Below are 19,516 nucleotides of genomic sequence, written 5' to 3' on the forward strand. Positions count from 1 at the left end.
AGGCTACGAATCAAAAGACATTGGGCACGATTCAGCGGGCAAAATGAGCCTAATGGCTCATTTAAATATGCAGATCTGGATCAAGCCCAGTGAGGGTGAGATCCAGGTCTCGCCAGTGGGAGTGAGTCAGGTGACCCGTGATCGGTCTGCCGTGGAGCCCGATTTGGGGCTCTCCTAGGATTCACCTAGTGCGCCCAGATCCGTGCCAGGCACAACATGATCGCTGAATTGTGCCCATTATCATAATTTATTGTACCTGGTCTTCAAATGGTTCAGTGGCAATTGGCTGCACTGCCTCCTTCTTTATTATTATGAACATTCATGTAAAGATAATCATAAATGCAAAAGATCAAGAATAGCGGAAATATATCTGTAGTTGTTTAGAATCACCAAGCACATAGCATAAATACACATTAATATATCACCTATTCTGAGAGGTAGCACCTCAGTACTATTCCTTTAAAATGAATAGGGCTACAGAGAAAGCTAGGAAAGAGACACTGAATTGTACCAATCATGGGTCAGCACAGAGCCATCCTACTTGGAACATACTGAACCAAAGTCATTGTTTACGCCTATTATAAACTGCACAACCTGCTGTTTGCAACATATATTCCTCACCTGGGAACAACACTTGGCTTGAATTTTTTTTTTTTATTGGGTCGCAGGGCCATCACATAAATGTGCAGTTGTGGTTTGGTGCACTTTTATGCACTTACTATTTATTAAACCTACAAGAATCGCCAAACATTTGGTAGTGTGTGCCTACAAGCCCGCCCAGCAAGAGAAGGCATGTGTCATTAACTTTAAATTGGCATTGTCCAACAGAAATCATAGGTGCGTGACTGGGGTTGCACCATTTTAGCTGCTTGCATTAATTTCAGTGGAAAGAAACCTTACACACAATACAGGTAAGTGCATATCACACATGTACATTTACTTAAGAAGCTTAATCGAGGAGATAAAGCACTCCACAACGGAATAAACCGCTCCAATTTCCATTTCACCATTTTACCAACAAGTGCACAAACAGGTGAAAGTTTGCATGCACATACCATGCAAACACAAGTATTGAGTTCATATAACCAACAATACCTATTTCTATATTTACCGATTAGAAAAACAATTATCCACGTGTGGCTAATGGCTAACGTATTGGCCAACACTATTCTAAGTCAATAATGATATCCAGAATGAAACTGCAGTTTTCTTTAAAGTTAGTTTTTATTCTGGATGAAAGGGCATAAGTCTTTATTTTCTACAGTCTCAAGGGACAGCCACATGAAAATATACATGGCAAACAAAGCCTTGAAAAACAATACTGGTTTTTATCCACAGTTCTCTTAGAGAACAGAGTATTTTCTTAAACCTTTGTCACATACCTTCTTCTTCCTTATCATCCTGAGGGGAAAGGGTTACACTGGCCTGCCTCCCATGGTACAGCATAAAGCCCGTTGTAGGAGGAGCGGTTCCATCTCTCTCAGACTGCTTCTGCAAGGACACCACTTCATACATTGTGTCACCAATACCTGCATGGTCTTTGCCTTCTGACTGCAAAAGAAAACAAAAATACTCTTCAGAAGTTGGAACAAAATTAACCTCTGTTGAGGCCAGGAAAATGATTGGTGTCAGTAAAATGCTGGAATCACCAAGGCAGAAACTAGATTTTGATGCTGAAAATACCAGAACCCAAGCTGCCATGATTCCCATGGTAAAGACATAATCCATTAAATCACAATACAACCAATATCATTAAAACATTATCTAGTCATGATTACATTTATGAGAACTTACATTGTGCAATCTGACTGCCATGCTTCCTACATTGCAATAGTGATTACACATCCAATGTACTTCATCATTTTTGCATTGGACCCAGATTGGGATCTACAATTCACATGAACCACTTGAAAGCAAGGACAAATAGGATTGAATTCATCAACATTAACCACATGACGCCACAGATCAATCTGCGAAATAACAAGCTCACTATAATATTTGTCTTGAAGATATGTACTCTATTATAAATGGATGCACTGAGGTATTGGTTTTGTATTAGTTCCCCATTTGTCTATATAATCAAAGGTTGTGCATCCATTTACAACGGAATTAGTCACCCAGAATAAAAGTAGGTTTTCTACAAAATCTGTGCAGTTCAATTGTGGATAGCATTGACTTGAAGCAGTGTTGTCACACTGGAGGTCACCATTTCCAGATGAACTGCGCATCTTTCCATTAGGTGTCTACTCAACAATTTCAGATTGTAATCTCTGCTCAACCGCACTTTCCATCCCCTCTCCCGCCGTACCATTTTCTTTGCAGGTTTCAATCTTAACTTTGCTTTTCTCATTTTTGATTTTTGATGGGAGCCTTTCATTATTCTGCCATTATACCTCCTGGAGAGCAATTCTTTGCTGCTTTAGTTATTCAAATGCCTTTGATTATTCTCATTAATTCTTTTTCATTTAATGTCACCCATCTTCAGCCCTCTGTGGCGGACAGGGAAAAAAGGAAGATGAGGTCCATAATCACTATTTTTCAAAAATGGGGTGGCCAAATGACCAGTAGCAAACTTTTGTGGGTTCAAATAAAGAGGATTATTTATTCATGCATTCACCCTGAAAGTCTTGAAAAGATTATAAATCATACAAGCCGCAGGCTGCTAAATACTCAAAAAAGAAAACTAGTGATAAGGAACCAGTCGTTTCAGCTCAGACTGTCTACAGATACCATTCAATGATCCTTGCTATATTAAATATAGGGAGGCTGTAGTCACACAGCTCACACACCAAAATGTAATTGATCATTATGCAGCTGCAGCTCATGTGTGCCCATTAACACACAGGACAATGGAAAGGAAATATGGTACACCACTGGCCAAGCATATTTATTTCTTAATCATGTCTAGAAGTTATTAGATAAAGAGAGATGAATACCTGCTTGGTGATATTATACTAAGCATACCTGCCCAAATTGTGATTTGATAATCATACTCATATGTTATGCATTACATAATCCTAATTATTGGTTGTAAATGGATACAGATAATTCCTAAAGAAATGTACTCTTTTGATTGGTGTATGTTAATTAATTGGAAGATAGGAAAAGGTATAATTGCCCTGTATTTTCAGTGTTTGGGAGCTGGCAGGCCACCTGGTGGATGTTTAGCTCCCTGCTATAATTTGACTAAAGTTCTTGAACTGAAACTAAGTGTAGTTTGGTCAGTTGGGGAATGAGGAACACTATAGTCGAATAGCTGTTTGACTCCCGCAACAATCTAAATACTACTTCACTTACTCGCAAACTCAAGAAACCTAGAGTTCAAAGTAATAATGCAATTTTACAAGTTGAAGACAAAAGAATATTTAATAGTTTACATTTGGTTCGTCACAGTAAAAATAGTCTATGGAGTCCTGTTGAAAGAGATATTTTATTCTGAAAGTGTAGTCTAGATGAGTTCAATAACTTGAGTCATATATCATTGTTGCAGGATTCCCTTGAAGAGATGGCTTTTTTTTAGCAGATCACAAAGTTTGGTCCTTATGGGTTTTCTATCCAGGTCAAGTGTCTGTTTCAGGTGGACTTAGAATAGGAAACAGGCTGGGAGACATTTAAGCTGTAGCAGTCTATAGATGTCGTTTTTGAATTGGTGCTCTCCCATTGTAAATAGTAATTAACTTTTGTGTATACCATGGCGACTCCTCTTTCTGGCTTTCACTCTCCCCCCAACCTCCCCACCCCTCTCTCTCTCTCTCTCGTTCTCTCTCTAGTTAACATTTCAGGGCCGGAAAGGTTAGAATCAGAGTAGAGTTCCCAGCCTGGGTCCTATTCTAAGTGGAGCCATTGCTTTTTTCTGCTACTGAAGTCCTGAAGCTGGTGTTCTGTGTCGAGTAACTGGGTTTCTCTCTGGTTCTTGACATTATAGGTTATAGCTATCCAAAGATAGTCAACTGCATTGTCCACCTAGAATAGTTTGAAAGTCTGAAGCCATTGCTACACAATGGAAGATGGATGGTGGCTATTCACACCTGCTGCTGTTAACTGGTTTCTGCAGCTCTCCATTAAGCATCAAGCTCGAAGGTGGTGGATATAGGATTCTATAGATTTTGAGTCTTGGGTAAACCACAACAGCAATAGCAGGTATAAATTCCACTTTTCATTTCAGTATATCCATTCTAAAGCTTGGTTATTCAATTAGGAATTTTCAGAAGTTTTGAGATACTTGAGTCTTTGCAGAAATTACAGAAGTCGCCTGACCTCCGGCAGCCACCTTGGTCAGCCGTTAATCTTTTATTCCAAACTAATTACAGTCCGTATTTAAGGTAGGACATGCCTTTACTTGGCATGACAGTCATTTTTCCACCTCCCCCATTTCACCTTCTAAAACTCGACTCTGGTTCTAACCTTTTTGGACCTGAAATGTTAACTAGAGAGCAAAATAGGAGAGAGAGAACGAGAGAGAGAGAAAGCCAGAAAGAGTCGTTGTCATGGTATACATGAAAGTGAATTACTGAGGACTTCCGGGTGCGGCGATGACCAGCTAAGTTGCATGTTTCGGCAGCTCCCGTTGGAACGGACTTTTGGGCTCTTAATAGGAGCCCCAACGGCAATTTAAACGACAAAAACACTGTGCGGTAAACCAGAAGGGAACCCCCCCCGGAAACGCATGGAAAAGAGAGAGGATAGCGGCCGGATTGCGGAGGATCCTCTGGAGCAGCGGCAAGGAAGGGAAGCTCAAAGCAAGATGGCGTCGGAAGGTGGCCGTTTGTTATGGGGCCCGGAGCAACAAGAGTTCCTGCGTCGCTGTGTGGAAGAGCTGAAGGAGTTGAAGGAGGAGCTATTGGCCCCGATATTACAGGCGATTGAAGGGCTAAAGGAGGAGCAGAGGACCCAAGAGCTGGAGCTTCGGGTTGTGAAGGCAAAGGCTGCTGAAAATGAAGATGAAATACAGGGCCTGGTGGTGAAGGCAGAAACGCACGAGGCACAGCACAAAAGGTGTGTGGAGAGGTTGGAAGCACTGGAGAATAATTCGAGGAGGAAGAATTTAAGAGTCCTGGGTCTTCCCGAAGGCGCAGAAGGGGCGGACGTTGGGACAAATGTGAGCACGATGCTTCACTCGCTAATGGGATCGGAGGCCCCGACAGGCCCTTTGGAGGTGGAGGGAGCTTATCGAGTTCTGGCGCGAAGACCAAAGGCTGGAGAAATACCTCGAGCAATAGTGGTGAGGTTTCTCCGCTACAATGACAGAAAGACGGTCCTCAGATGGGCGAAGAAAACTCGGAGCTGTAGGTGGGAGAACGCGGTGATCCGCGTATACCAGGATTGGAGTGCGGAGGTGGCGAGAAGGAGGGCAAGTTTCAATCGGGCTCAGGCGGTGCTTCACAAAAAGAAGGTCCAGTTTGGAATGTTGCAACCGGCGAGATTGTGGGTCACACACCAAGGGAAGAACCACTACTTTGAGACGGCAGAAGAGGCGTGGACATTCATTGTGGACGAGAAGCTGGAATAGTCTGGCGAGAGAAAGAGCTTTTGGGACAAAGTGGTGGGGTGATTATGTGGGGCGAGGAAGGAGAAGGGGAAGGGGGGGGGGGGAAGATTTTTCAATTTGTTAATTTTGTGATCCTGTAACTTTTCTTTCTTCCCCATGTGTGTGTGTGGGGGGGGGGGGGGGGGGGGGAGTATGAGGAACTTTGGGCGCCGGCCATTAGGGGCGGGGCCGAGTGGGAAACGCGGGCTTTGTTCCCGCGCTATGGTAATTAAGGCGGGAACAGGGACGCAGGAAGGAGGGGGCCTCGCACAGTGGGGGCCGAGGACAAGGGGGAAAGCCGAGGTCAGCCAGAGTTCGCTGACTTCTGGGAGCAACATGGGGGGTGCAACTACGCTAGAGGGGGATCTAGCGGAGGGGGAGGGGGGGGTTAACTGGGTTGCTGCTAAGGAGAAGGGGGAGCTGTTATGGGATGGGGTGGTCGAGGCGGGAGGGCACCGTCGGGGGGATATATGGGTACGTGGGAACCGGGTGAGGAGCTGGGTTAAAAAAGGGGATGGCTAGTCGACAAGGGAGCCCCCCAACCCGGCTGATCACGTGGAACGTGAGAGGGCTGAACGGGCCGATTAAAAGGGCACGGGTACTCGCACACCTAAAGAAATTAAAGGCAGATGTGGTTATGTTGCAGGAGACGCATCTGAAACTGATAGACCAGGTCAGATTACGTAAAGGATCGGTGGGGCAGGTGCTTCATTCGGGTTTAGATGCGAAGAATAGGGGGGTGGCTATCTTAGTGGGGAAACGGGTACTGTTTGAGGCAAAGACCATAGTGGCGGATAGTGGGGGTAGATATGTGATGGTGAGTGGCAGATTGCAAGGGGAGGCGGTGGTTCTGGTGAACGTATACTCCCCGAACTGGGATGATGCAAATTTTATGAGGCATATGTTGGGACGTATCCCGGAGCTGGAGGCGGGAAAGTTGGTAAAGGGGTGAGACTTCAATACGGTGCTTGATCCAGGGCTGGACCGGTCGAGGTCCAGGACCGGGAGGAGGCCGGCAGCGGCCAGGGTGCTCAAGGACTTCATGGAGCAGATGGGAGGGGTAGACCCCTGGAGATTTAGTAGGCCTAGGAGTAAGGAGTTCTCATTTTTCTCCCATGTTCACAAAGTATACTCACGGATAGACTTTTTTGTCTTGGGAAGGGCACTGATTCCGAAGGTGACAGGGACGGAATATACGACCATAGCCATTTCGGACCACGCTCCACATTGGGTAGACCTGGAGGTAGGAGAGGAAAAAGAACAGCACCCACTCTGGAGAATGGATATGGGCTTATTGGCGGATGAGGGGGTATGTTTAAGGGTGAGGGGGTGTATTGAAAGGTACTTGGAGCTTAATGACAATGGAGAGGTTCAGGTGGGAGTGGTCTGGGAGGCGTTGAAGGCGGTGGTCAGAGGGGAACTGATATCCATAAGGGCACATAAAGGGAAGCAAGAGGGTAAAGAAAGGGAGCGATTGTTGAAAGAACTTTTGAGGGTGGACAGGCAATATGCGGAGGCACCGGAGGAGGGACTGTACAGGGAAAGACAAAGGTTGCATGTGGAATTTGACCTGCTGACCACGGGTAAGGCAGAGGCACAGTGGAGGAGGGCACAGGGTGTACAGTATGGGTATGGAGAGAAGGCGAGTCGGCTACTGGCCCACCAATTGAGGAAGAGGGGAGCAGCGAGGGAGATAGGTGGGGTGAGAGATGAGGAGGGAGAGATGGAACGGGGAGCGGAGAGAGTGAACGGGGTGTTCAAGGCATTCTATGAGGGGTTATATAAGGCTCAGCCCCCGGAAGGGAAGGAGGGAATGATGCATTTCCTGGATCAGCTGGAATTCCCGAAGGTGGAGGAGCAGGAGAGGGCGGGGCTGGGAGCACAGATTGAGATGGAGGAGGTGGTAAAAGGGATTGGGAGCACGCAGGCGGGGAAGGCCCCGGGACCGGATGGATTCCCGGTGGAATTTTATCGGAAATATATGGGCCTACTGGCCCCGCTTTTGACGAGAACCTTTAATGAGGCCAGGGAAAGGGGGCAATTGCCCCCGACTATGTCGGAGGCGACGATATCGCTCCTTTTAAAGAAGGAAAAAGACCCGCTGCAGTGTGGGTCCTACAGGCCCATTTCCCTTTTAAATGTAGATGCTAAGCTCCTGGCCAAGGTGATGGCGACGAGGATAGAGGACTGTGTCCCGGGGGTGGTCCACGAGGATCAAACTGGGTTCGTTAAGGGGAGACAGCTGAACACGAACATACGGAGGTTGCTAGGGGTAATGATGATGCCCCCACCAGAGGGGGAGGCGGAGATAGTGGTGGCGATGGACGCTGAGAAAGCATTCGACAGAGTGGAGTGGGATTATCTGTGGGAGGTGCTGAGGAGATTTGGTTTTGGAGAAGGGTTTATTGGATGGGTACAGCTGCTGTATAGGGCCCCGGTGGCGAGTGTGGTCACGAACAGGCAGAGGTCTGACTACTTCCGTCTTCATAGAGGGACGAGGCAGGGGTGTCCCCTGTCTCCGTTACTGTTTGCATTGGCGATTGAGCCCCTGGCCATAGCACTGAGGGGCTCCAGGAAGTGGAGGGGAGTACTCAGGGGAGGAGAAGAACACCGGGTATCTTTGTATGCAGATGATTTATTGCTGTATGTGGCGGACCCAGTGGAGGGGATGCCTGAGATAATGCAGACACTCAGGGAGTTTGGGGAATTTTCGGGGTACAAATTGAATATGGGGAAGAGTGAGTTGTTTGTGGTGCATCCGGGGGAGCAGAGCAGGGGAATAGAGGATTTACCGCTGAGGAAGGTAACAAGAGATTTCCGGTACTTAGGGATTCAGATAGCCAGGAGTTGGGGGGCCTTACATAGGCTTAATTTTTTTTTTTTTTAATAAATATTTTATTGAAAATTTTTGGTCAACCAACACAGTACATTGTGCATCCTTTACACAACATTATAACAATACAGATAATAATGACCTTTTTTATATAAACAAAAAACAACAAATAAATAAATATTAAATAACAAAAATGAAAACTAGCCCTAATTGGCAACTGCCTTGTCACAGGCTATACCCCCCCCACCCACCCCATCCCCCCCCACCCACCCCCCATCCCCCCCCACCCCCCCCAAGTCCTGGGCTGCTGCTGCTGCCTTCTTTTTTCCCCCATCTATCTTTCCGCAAGATATTCGACGAACGGTTGCCACCGCCTGGTGAACCCTTGAGCCGACCCCCTTAGGACGAACTTAATCCGCTCTAGCTTTATGAACCCTGCCATATCATTTATCCAGGTCTCCACCCCCAGGGGCTTGGCTTCTTTCCACATTAGCAATATCCTGCGCCGGGCTACTAGGGACGCAAAGGCCAAAACATCGGCCTCTCTCGCCTCCTGCACTCCCGGCTCTTGTGCAACCCCAAATATAGCCAACCCCCAGCTTGGTTCGACCCGGACTCCTACTACTTTTGAAAGCGCCTTTGTCACCCCCACCCAAAACCCCTGTAGTGCCGGGCATGACCAAAACATATGGGTATGATTCGCTGGGCTTCTCGAGCACCTCGCACACCTATCCTCCACCCCAAAAAATTTACTGAGCCGTGTTCCAGTCATATGTGCCCTGTGTAATACCTTAAACTGAATCAGGCTTAGCCTGGCGCACGAGGACGACGAGTTTACCCTGTTTAGGGCATCTGCCCACAGCCCCTCCTCGATCTCCTCCCCTAGCTCTTCTTCCCATTTCCCTTTTAGTTCGTCCACCATAGTCTCCCCTTCGTCCCTCATTTCCCTATATATATCCGACACCTTACCATCCCCCACCCATTTCTTTGAGATGACTCTGTCCTGCACCTCTTGTGTCGGGAGCTGCGGGAATTCCCTCACCTGTTGCCTCGCAAAAGCCCTCAATTGCATGTACCTGAATGCATTCCCTTGGGGCAACCCATATTTCTCGGTCAGCGCTCCCAGACTTGCGAACTTCCCGTCCACAAATAGATCTTTCAGTTGCGTTATTCCTGCTCTTTGCCACATTCCATATCCCCCATCCATTCACCCCGGGGCAAACCTATGGTTGTTTCTTATCGGGGACCCCCCCAATGCTCCGGTCTTTCCCCTATGTCGTCTCCACTGTCCCCAAATCTTCAGTGTAGCTACCACCACCGGGCTCGTGGTGTAGTTCCTCAGTGAGAACGGCAATGGGGCTGTCACCATAGCCTGCAGGCTGGTCCCCCGACAGGACGCCCTCTCTAATCTCTTCCACGCCGCTCCCTCCTCCTCTCCCATCCACTTACTCACCATTGAAATATTAGCGGCCCAATAATACTCACTTAGGCTCGGTAATGCCAGCACCCCCCTATCCCTACTACGCTGTAAGAATCCCTTCCTCACTCTCGGAGTCTTCCCGGCCCAAACAAAACCCATGATGCTCTTTTCTATCCTGTTAAAAAAAGCCTTCGTGATCACCACCGGGAGGCACTGAAACACAAAGAGGAATCTCGGGAGGACCACCATCTTAACTGCCTGCACCCTCCCTGCCATTGACAGTGCTACCATATCCCATCTCTTGAAATCTTCCTCCATCTGTTCCACCAACCGCGTTAAATTTAGCCTGTGCAATGTGCCCCAATTCTTAGCTATCTGGATCCCCAGGTAACGAAAGTCTCTTGTTACCTTCCTCAACGGTAGGTCTTCTATTTCTCTACTCTGCTCCCCTGGATGCACCACAAACAGCTCACTCTTCCCCATGTTCAATTTATACCCTGAAAAATCCCCAAACTCCCCAAGTATCCGCATTATTTCTGGCATCCCCTCCGCCGGATCCGCCACATATAGTAGCAGATCATCCGCATATAAAGATACCCGGTGTTCTTCTCCTCCCCTAAGTATTCCCCTCCATCTCTTGGAACCTCTCAGCGCTATCGTCAGGGGCTCAATCGCCAGTGCAAACAGTAATAGGGACAGAGGACATCCCTGCCTTGTCCCTCTATGGAGCCGAAAATATGCCGATCCCCGTCCATTCGTGACCACACTCGCCACTGGGGCCCTATACAAAAGCTGCACCCATCTAACATACCCCTCTCCAAAACCAAATCTCCTCAACACCTCCCACAGATAATCCCATTCCACTCTATCAAATGCTTTCTCGGCATCCATCGCCACTACTATCTCCGTTTCACCCTCTGGTGGGGCCATCATCATTACCCCTAATAGCCTCCGTATATTCGTGTTCAGCTGTCTCCCCTTCACAAACCCAGTTTGGTCCTCGTGAACCACCCCCGGGACACATTCCTCTATTCTCATTGCCATTACCTTGGCCAGGACCTTGGCATCCACATTTAGGAGGGAAATTGGTCTGTAGGACCCGCATTGTAGCGGATCCTTTTCCTTCTTTAAGAGAAGCGATATCGTTGCTTCAGACATAGTCGGGGGCAGTTGTCCCCTTTCCTTTGCCTCGTTAAAGGTCCTCGTCAGTACCGGGGCGAGCAAGTCCAAATACTTTCTGTAAAATTCAACTGGGAATCCGTCCGGTCCCGGGGCCTTTCCCGTCTGCATGTTCCTAATTCCTTTCACCACTTCTTCTACCGTGATCTGTGCTCCCAGTCCCACCCTTTCCTGCTCTTCCACCTTGGGAATTTCCAGCCGATCCAAAAAATCCATCATTCTCTCCCTCCCATCCGGGGGTTGAGCTTCATACAATTTTTTATAAAATGTCTTGAACACTTCATTCACTCTCTCCGCCCCCCGCTCCATCTCTCCTTCCTCATCCCTCACTCCCCCTATTTCCCTCGCTGCTCCCCTTTTCCTCAATTGGTGTGCCAGCAATCTGCTCGCCTTCTCCCCATATTCATACTGTACACCCTGCGCCTTCCTCCATTGTGCCTCTGCAGTGCCTGTAGTCAGCAAGTCAAATTCCACATGCAGCCTTTGCCTTTCCCTGTACAGTCCCTCCTCCGGTGCTTCCGCATATTGTCTGTCCACCCTCAAAAGTTCTTGCAGCAACCGCTCCCGTTCCTTACTCTCCTGCTTCCCTTTATGTGCCCTTATTGATATCAGCTCCCCCCTAACCACCGCCTTCAACGCCTCCCAGACCACTCCCACCTGAACCTCCCCATTGTCATTGAGTTCCAAGTACTTTTCAATACATCCCCTCACCCTTAGGCACACCCCCTCATCCGCCATTAGTCCCATGTCCATTCTCCAGGGTGGGCGCCCTCCTGTTTCCTCCCCTATCTCCAAGTCTACCCAGTGTGGGGCATGATCCGAAATGGCTATAGCCGTATATTCCGTTCCCCTCACCTTCGGGATCAATGCCCTACCCAACACAAAAAAGTCTATGCGCGAATAGACTTTATGGACATCGGAGAAAAACGAGAACTCCTTACTCCTAGGTCTACTGAATCTCCACGGGTCCACACCTCCCATCTGCTCCATAAAATCCTTAAGCACCTTGGCTGCTGCCGGCCTCCTACCAGTCCTGGACTTCGACCTATCCAGCCTTGGTTCCAACACCGTGTTAAAGTCTCCCCCCATTATCAGCTTTCCCGTCTCTAGGTCCGGGATGCGTCCTAGCATTCGCCTCATAAAGTTGGCATCATCCCAGTTCGGGGCATACACGTTTACCAAAACCACCATCTCTCCCTGTAATTTGCCACTCACCATCACGTATCTGCCCCCGTTATCCACCACTATAGTCTTTGCCTCGAACATTACCCGCTTCCCCACTAATATAGCCACCCCCCTGTTTTTCGCATCCAGCCCCGAATGGAACACCTGCCCCACCCATCCTTTACGCAGCCTAACCTGGTCTATCAGTTTCAGGTGCGTTTCCTGTAACATAACCACATCTGCTTTAAGTTTCTTAAGGTGTGCGAGTACTCGTGCCCTCTTTATCGGCCCGTTGAGCCCTCTCACGTTCCACGTGATCAGCCGAGTTGGGGGGCTTCCCGCCCCCCCCCCCCCCCCCCCCCCCCCCTTGCCGGTTAGCCATCATCTTTTTCCAGCTTCTCACCCAGTTCCCACGCAGCTGTATCTCCCCCAGGCGGTGCCCCCCCGCCCATCCTCTCCCGTACCCACTCCCCCCTTTCCCCAGCAGCAGCAACCCAGTAATTCCCCCCTCCCACCCCCCCCGCTAGACCCCCCGCTAGCGTAATTACTCCCCCCATGTTGCTCCCAGAAGTCAGCAAACTCTGGCTGACCTCGGCTTCCCCCCGTGACCACGGCTCGCAACGTGCGACGCCCCCTCCTTCCTGCTTCTCTATTCCCGCCATAATTATCATAGCGCGGGAACCAAGCCCGCGCCTCTCCCTCAGCCCCGCCTCCCATGGCCAACGCCCCATCTCCTCTCCCTCCCCACCTCCCCCATCACCACCTGTGGGAGAAAGAAAAGTTACCATACCGCAGGATTAGAACATAAAACCCCTCTTCGCCCCCCCCATTCGCCCCACCACTTTGTCCAAACGTTCTTTTTCATAATCCACTCATTCCAGTTTTTCTTCTACAATGAAAGTCCACGCTTCATCCTCCGTCTCAAAGTAGTGGTGCCTCCCTTGATATGTGACCCACAGTCTTGCCGGTTGCAGCATTCCAAATTTTATCTTCCTTTTGTGAAGTACCGCCTTGGCCCGATTAAAGCTCGCCCTCCTTCTCGCCACCTCCGCACTCCAGTCTTGATAAACGCGGATCACCGCGTTCTCCCATTTACTGCACCGAGTTTTCTTCGCCCATCTAAGGACCATTTCTCTATCCTTGAAACGGAGGAATCTCACCACTATGGCTCTGGGAGTTTCTCCTGCTCTCGATCCTCGCACCATAACTCGGTACGCTCCCTCCACCTCCAACGGACCCGTCGGGGCCTCCGCTCCCATTAACGAATGCAGCATCGTGCTAACATATGCCCCGACGTCCGCCCCCTCCACACCTTCAGGAAGGCCAAGAATCCTCAGGTTGTTCCTCCTTGCGTTGTTTTCCAGTGCCTCCAATCTCTCCACACATCGTTTCTGGTGTGCCTCCTGTATCTCCGACTTCACCACCAGGCCCTGTATATCGTTCTCATTCTCGGCTGCTTTCGCCTTCACGACCCGAAGCTCCTGCTCCTGGGTCTTTTGTTCCTCCTTTAGCCCTTCGAGCGCCTGTAGTATCGGGGCCAACAACTCTTTCTTCATTTCCTTTTTTATCTCCTCCACGCAGCATTTCAAGAACTCTTGTTGTTCAGGGCCCCATATGAAACTGCCACCTTCCGACGCCATCTTGGTTTTTGCTTGCCTTCCTTGCTGTTGTTCCAAAGGATCCGCTGCAATCCGGCCACTTTCCTCTCCTTTTTCCATCCGTGTCCAGGGGGAACACCCTCCTGGTTTACCGCACGGTGTTTTTAGCCGTTAAAATTGCCGTTGGGGCTCCTATCAAGAGCCCAAAAGTCCGTTTCACAGGGAGCTGCCGAAACGTGCGACTCAGCTGGTCATCGCCGCACCCGGAACGGCTTAATTTAACAAGATTGGTGGAACAGATGGAGGAGGATTTTAAGAGATGGGACATGGTGCCCCTGTCACTGGTGGGTAGGGTGCAGGCGGTCAAAATGGTAGTCCTCCCGAGATTCCTTTTTGTGTTTCAGTGCCTTCCGATGATGGTCACGAAGGCTTTTTCCCAAAAAATTGAGAAAAGTGTCATGAGTTTTGTGTGGGCCGGGAAGACCCCGAGAGTGAGGAGGGGGTTCTTGCAGCGTAGCAGGGATATGGGGGGGGGCTGGCACTACCGAGCCTAAGTGAATACTACTGGGCCGCCAATATCTCAATGGTGTGTAAGTGGATGGGAGAAGGGGAGGAAGCGGCGTGGAAGAGATTGGAGATGGCGTCCTGCAAAGGAACCAGCCTACAAGCACTGGTGACGGCGCCGTTGCCGTTCTCCCCGAAGAAATACACCACAAGTCCAGTGGTGGTGGCAACGCTAAAAATTTGGGGGCAGTGGAGACGACATAGGGGAAGGACGGGAGCCTCGGTGCGGTCCCCGATAAGAAATAATCATAGGTTTGTCCCGGGGAGAATAGATGGGGGGTTTGGTGCATGGCAGAGAGCTGGGGTTGTGCAACTGAGAGATCTGTTCGTAGACGGGACGTTTGCGAGTCTGGGAGCGCTGACGGAAACATATGGGTTGCCCCAAGGGAATGCATTTCGATACATGCAACTGAGGGTTTTTGCAAGGCAACAGGTGAGGGAATTCCCGCAGCTCCCGACGCAGGAGATTCAAGATAGAGTGATCTCAGGGACATGGGTGGGGGATGGTAGGGTGTCAGATATATACAGGGAAATGAGGGACGAGGGGGAGATCATGGTGGATGAGCTGAAGGGGAAATGGGAAGAAGAGCTGGGGGAAGAGATTGAGGAGGGGCTGTGGGCTGATGCCCTACGTAGGGTAAACTCATCGTCCTCGTGCACCAGGCTAAGCCTGATACAATTCAAGGTTTTACACAGGGCGCATATGACCAGAGCAAGGCTCAGTAAATTTTTCGGGGTAGAGGATAGGTGTGGGAGATGCTCGAGAAGCCCAGCAAACCACACCCACATGTTTTGGTCTGTTTCGGCACTGCAGGGGTTCTGGGTGGGGGTGGCAAAGGTGCTTTCGAAGGTGGTGGGGGTCCGGTTCGAGCCAGGCTGGGGGTTGGCTATATTCGGGGTTGCAGAAGAGCCGGGAGTGCAGGAGGCGAAAGAGGCTGATGTCTTGGCCTTTGCGTCCCTAGTAGCCCGGCGAAGGATATTGCTTATGTGGAAGGAAGCCAAACCCCCGGGTGTGGAGACCTGGATAAATGACATGGCAGGGTTTATAAAATTAGAACGGATAAAGTTCGCACTAAGGGGTTCGGCTCAAGGGTTCACCAGGCGGTGGCAACCATTCATTGACTACCTCGCAGAACGATAAAGGAAATGGGAAGGTAACAGCAGCAACCCAGGGGGGAGGGGGGGCTCGGGTGGGTCCTCAGGGGTGTTTTTGTATAGATATTTGTGCTAGGTTATGTATATTGGATTGTTTGATTTTATCTCTGGAGAGTTATTATTTTTGTTCCGGCAGTTGCCATTTAGTTTATATATTATTTATTTATTTGTTAAAACGGTCACTGTTATTTATATTGTTTTATTGTTGTAAAAAGGAAAACCTTTGTATTGTTTTGCTTGGCCGAAAAATTTGAATAAAATATATTTTTGTAAAAAAGTGAATTACTATTTACAATGGGAGAGTACCAATTCAAAAAGGACAGAGAGTAAGAGAATATTAAGAGCAGTAATTGAACCGTAGCGCATTAAAAATGAATAATAAATTGTGATCTACCAAACTTTTGGCTATCTGTTCATTCCAATGTAACAACGCATTACGTGCAACATCCAGGGGCGTTGTACTCTTCCTCAATATCTTTGTTCTTTATTTGTTCTCACTGGCTTATTAGAGAGAAGTTTAGCTGGATCTATTTTGAAGAGGCTCAGCATCAACTTTCTGGAGAGAAACTAACTGGATCTTTTCCCTCTGTGCTGCCAAAATCAAAAGTGAAAGCAAAAATGGAACCTCATGGCTCTGAAAAAAGAGTGCAATAATATCCAATCACCGCCGATTACCGTGCAGACCACGGCCTTTTGGGCCAGTTCAATGGCCATCAGCCAAATAAATCAAACCGTGTCATCCCTGATGCCGGCCAGTTGGCAATCACCAGTCTAAAACAGCGCAGCCTTCTGTCTGAATTAAAGGGACAGGCCACTTGAAATAAAATGGCAGGCTGCCTTAAGGATATAAATAATCCATGGATCAAAAGTGAAATGGCATAAATAAAAGAGAGGGGGAAAGAAGGGAATAATCAAGAAGGACTCTAATAGATAACAGATGCAATCTTAATGCATGCACAGTGAGAAACACAAAGAACGGATGCACAGTGAGAAACACACAAAATGGTGCACAATGAGAAACACAAAGAACAGATGCACAGTGTGAAACACACAGAATAGATGCACAATGAGAAACATAGAATGGATGCACAATGAGAAACACAGCATGAACGCACAATGTGTAACACAAAACGGATGCACAGTGAGAAACACAAAGAACGGATACACAGTGAGAAACACACAGAACGGATACACAGTGAGAAACACAGAACAGATGCAGAGTGAGAAACACACAGCATGAACGCACAGTAAGAAATGCACAGTGAGAAACACACAGCATGAACGCACAGTGAGAAACACAGAACGGATGCACAGTGAGAAACACAGAACCGATGCACAGTGAGAAACACAGGATCGATGCACAGTGAGAAACACAGGATGGATGCACAGTGAGAAACACAGAACGGATGCACAGTGAGAAACACAGAACGGATGCACAGTGAGAAACACAGAACGGATGCACAGTGAGAAACACAAAACGGATGCACAGTGAGAAACACAGAACGGATGCACAGTGAGAAACACAGAACGGATGCACAGTGAGAAACACAGAACGGATGCACAGTGAGAAACACAGAACGGATGCACAGTGAGAAACACAGAACGGACGCAGTGTAAAACACAGAACAGATGCAGTGAGAAATACACAGAACAGATACACAGTGAGAAACACCCAGAACGGATACACAGTGAGAAACACCCAGAATGGATACATAGTGAGAAACACCCAGAATGGATACACAGTGAGAATCACAGAACGGATACAGTGAGAAACACACAGAACAGGTACAGTGAGAGAAACACAGAACGGATACAGTGAGAAACACACAGAACAGATACACAGTGAGAGACGCACAGACCGGATGCAGTGAGAAACGCAGGGTGATGCATGCACGGCGACACATGCATAGTGAGAAACATACGATAATGCGTGCATCGTGAATAACGTACGTGTAAAACACAAATGCACATGCAATGCAAAACACACATTAATGCATGCACAGTACAAAACATACAGTAAGCAAGCACAGTGCAAAATGTTTGGTAGCACATGCATAGTGTGAATTGCACCCTAACACGTGCACTGTGCAAAACACAAAACACATGCACAGTGCAATACATACAGTAACTCATGCAGTATGAAACGTACAACGTTACATGCACATTGCGAAATCCACAATAAACATACACAGTGCAAAATCCACAGCAACACAAACAGTACAAAACAGGAACGCATGAACAGTGTGAATCATACAGTACCATACGTACTGCACAAAGCCTACAGATAGGTGCACATACAGACAATAAAAACATGCAGAAAGATTTACGATCAAACAACAGAAAACAATAACAGTTATAGTTCAGACACTTTGTAGGAAGAACAGGAATAAGAAGGCAGGTTGAAGCACTGGCTTGTACAAGAATAGGTTAAAAAAAATAGTGAGAAAGAGAGACATGCACAAACAGATCAGACAGGGACAACACTGAAATGGTGAGCGGTCAAGAGGCTCAAAAGGAGGGGGGTGTGGTGTTGAGAATCAGGAATACACAAAGAAAGGAAAAAAAGAGTACAACGGAAACGCAGACATGGCTTCAGGAAGAAATACAAAATTTATAATTTATTGAGCAATGAGACACAAACTAGTTATTAAATTTATAAAAGCCAACCATGAATAGTTTTTATTCCCTGCTGTCCCTCCAAGCCTTTGCTGAAATGTGGGAACAGGTTTGCCTCCCAAGATGCAATTGGATTCAGGAATCTGTAGCTGAGCTGCAAATGATCGTCAAATCCCATTAAATCTGGACAGCACTGCCCTCCTGAGGTGGATTAGTTTACAGATTGCTTGCTAAACTATTTTTTAAGGAGCCATAGTAAATACATTTATTTGTAATGACGAATGAGCGAATTAAATTCAGGTCGCACGCCAACAAGATGTAGGTGCAATCCTTAGACACAATATTTGAAAAGACAATCACCATATACACACCAAACTATCCAGTTAGAAGATGACGACTCTTGCACCTAAAACTCTTGATTTCCACTGTCATTATGCTGCTTTACTGGGCTCTATTCTCACAAGTTACTGAAAATTCTCAGTTTACATTGCTATTTTATAAGCTGTGCCTGTTCGCTACTCCGTAGGAGTACAATTTGAGGCACTATGCCAAGGTTGTCTGCAAAAGGAAAACACACTGTAATATCATACTACTGCTGAGTGCACTAACATGGAAAATCATTAAGATGCAAAGTCTTCAGCCTTGGCTCACTTGATAGCATGCCCGCCTCCGAGTCTGAAGGTCATGGGTTCAAACACAGCAGAACTCCATAATCCAGGCTGACACTACAGTGCAGTACTGAGGATGTGCTGCCCTGAGACATTAAATGGAAACCCAGCTCACTTCTCAGGTGGACTATTCAAAGAGTATGGAGTATCTTCCCTGGTACCCTGGCTAACATTTACCTCTCAACCCCCATCGCTAAAACAGAACGTCACATCATGCTATTTGAGAATAGAGAGAATCAGAAACTAGGGAGTTATAGGCCAGGGCTGCACAGTAGTTAGCACTGCCACGTCACAGTGCCAGTGACACAGGTTCGATTCCGGCCTTGGACGGCTGTCTGTGTGGAGTTTGCGGGTCCGGGTCTCCCCCCCCCCTCGGTGTCTGGGTGGGTCCTCCGGGTGCTCTGGTTTTCTCTGTGATTAATGTAAGAATTTCAGATATATTGTATTATCGGTATTTGGTGCAGTAAGGGTTAAAAACCTGGGTTAGTGTGTGTATGGCACCTGCAGTAACGTTTTTAAAATCATGGTTTGCAAGACAGTTTGGCTTTTCAGGTGCAAGGGGTACAATTAAAGTTTCATTAAGCTTGGGCTAAAGGATTTTTATTTGGGTTTCGAGGGTTCCCAGGACAGTAGACAGTTGGACACATTGTGCTTCAGCTTAGTAAGATATGTAGCTAATGGGAGGAGCCAAGGGCTGAAGCAGTCAGATGTTGGGAGTTTCAACTTGGTTTTAGATTGGGATGTGAACACAAGTTAAGCATCTGCTCTCGATACAGTTCAGTTAAAGACCTG

At 47.8% G+C, this 19,516-nt stretch overlaps 1 protein-coding gene across 2 annotated transcripts in view; it reads right to left on the reverse strand.

Moving 5' to 3' along the window:
* rabgap1l (RAB GTPase activating protein 1-like) overlaps positions 1-19,516 on the reverse strand; it is a 934,074-nt gene that overhangs the window by 560,470 nt on the left and 354,088 nt on the right. For both annotated transcript variants that reach the window (XM_072511773.1, XM_072511772.1), the window contains one exon: positions 1,383-1,551. In XM_072511773.1, the coding sequence (XP_072367874.1) occupies positions 1,383-1,551 (169 nt within the window). The remainder of the gene's footprint in view (positions 1-1,382; positions 1,552-19,516) is intronic.

This window comes from Scyliorhinus torazame, chromosome 7 (genome assembly GCF_047496885.1).
Source record: "Scyliorhinus torazame isolate Kashiwa2021f chromosome 7, sScyTor2.1, whole genome shotgun sequence".
NCBI classification, from domain to species: domain Eukaryota; kingdom Metazoa; phylum Chordata; class Chondrichthyes; order Carcharhiniformes; family Scyliorhinidae; genus Scyliorhinus; species Scyliorhinus torazame.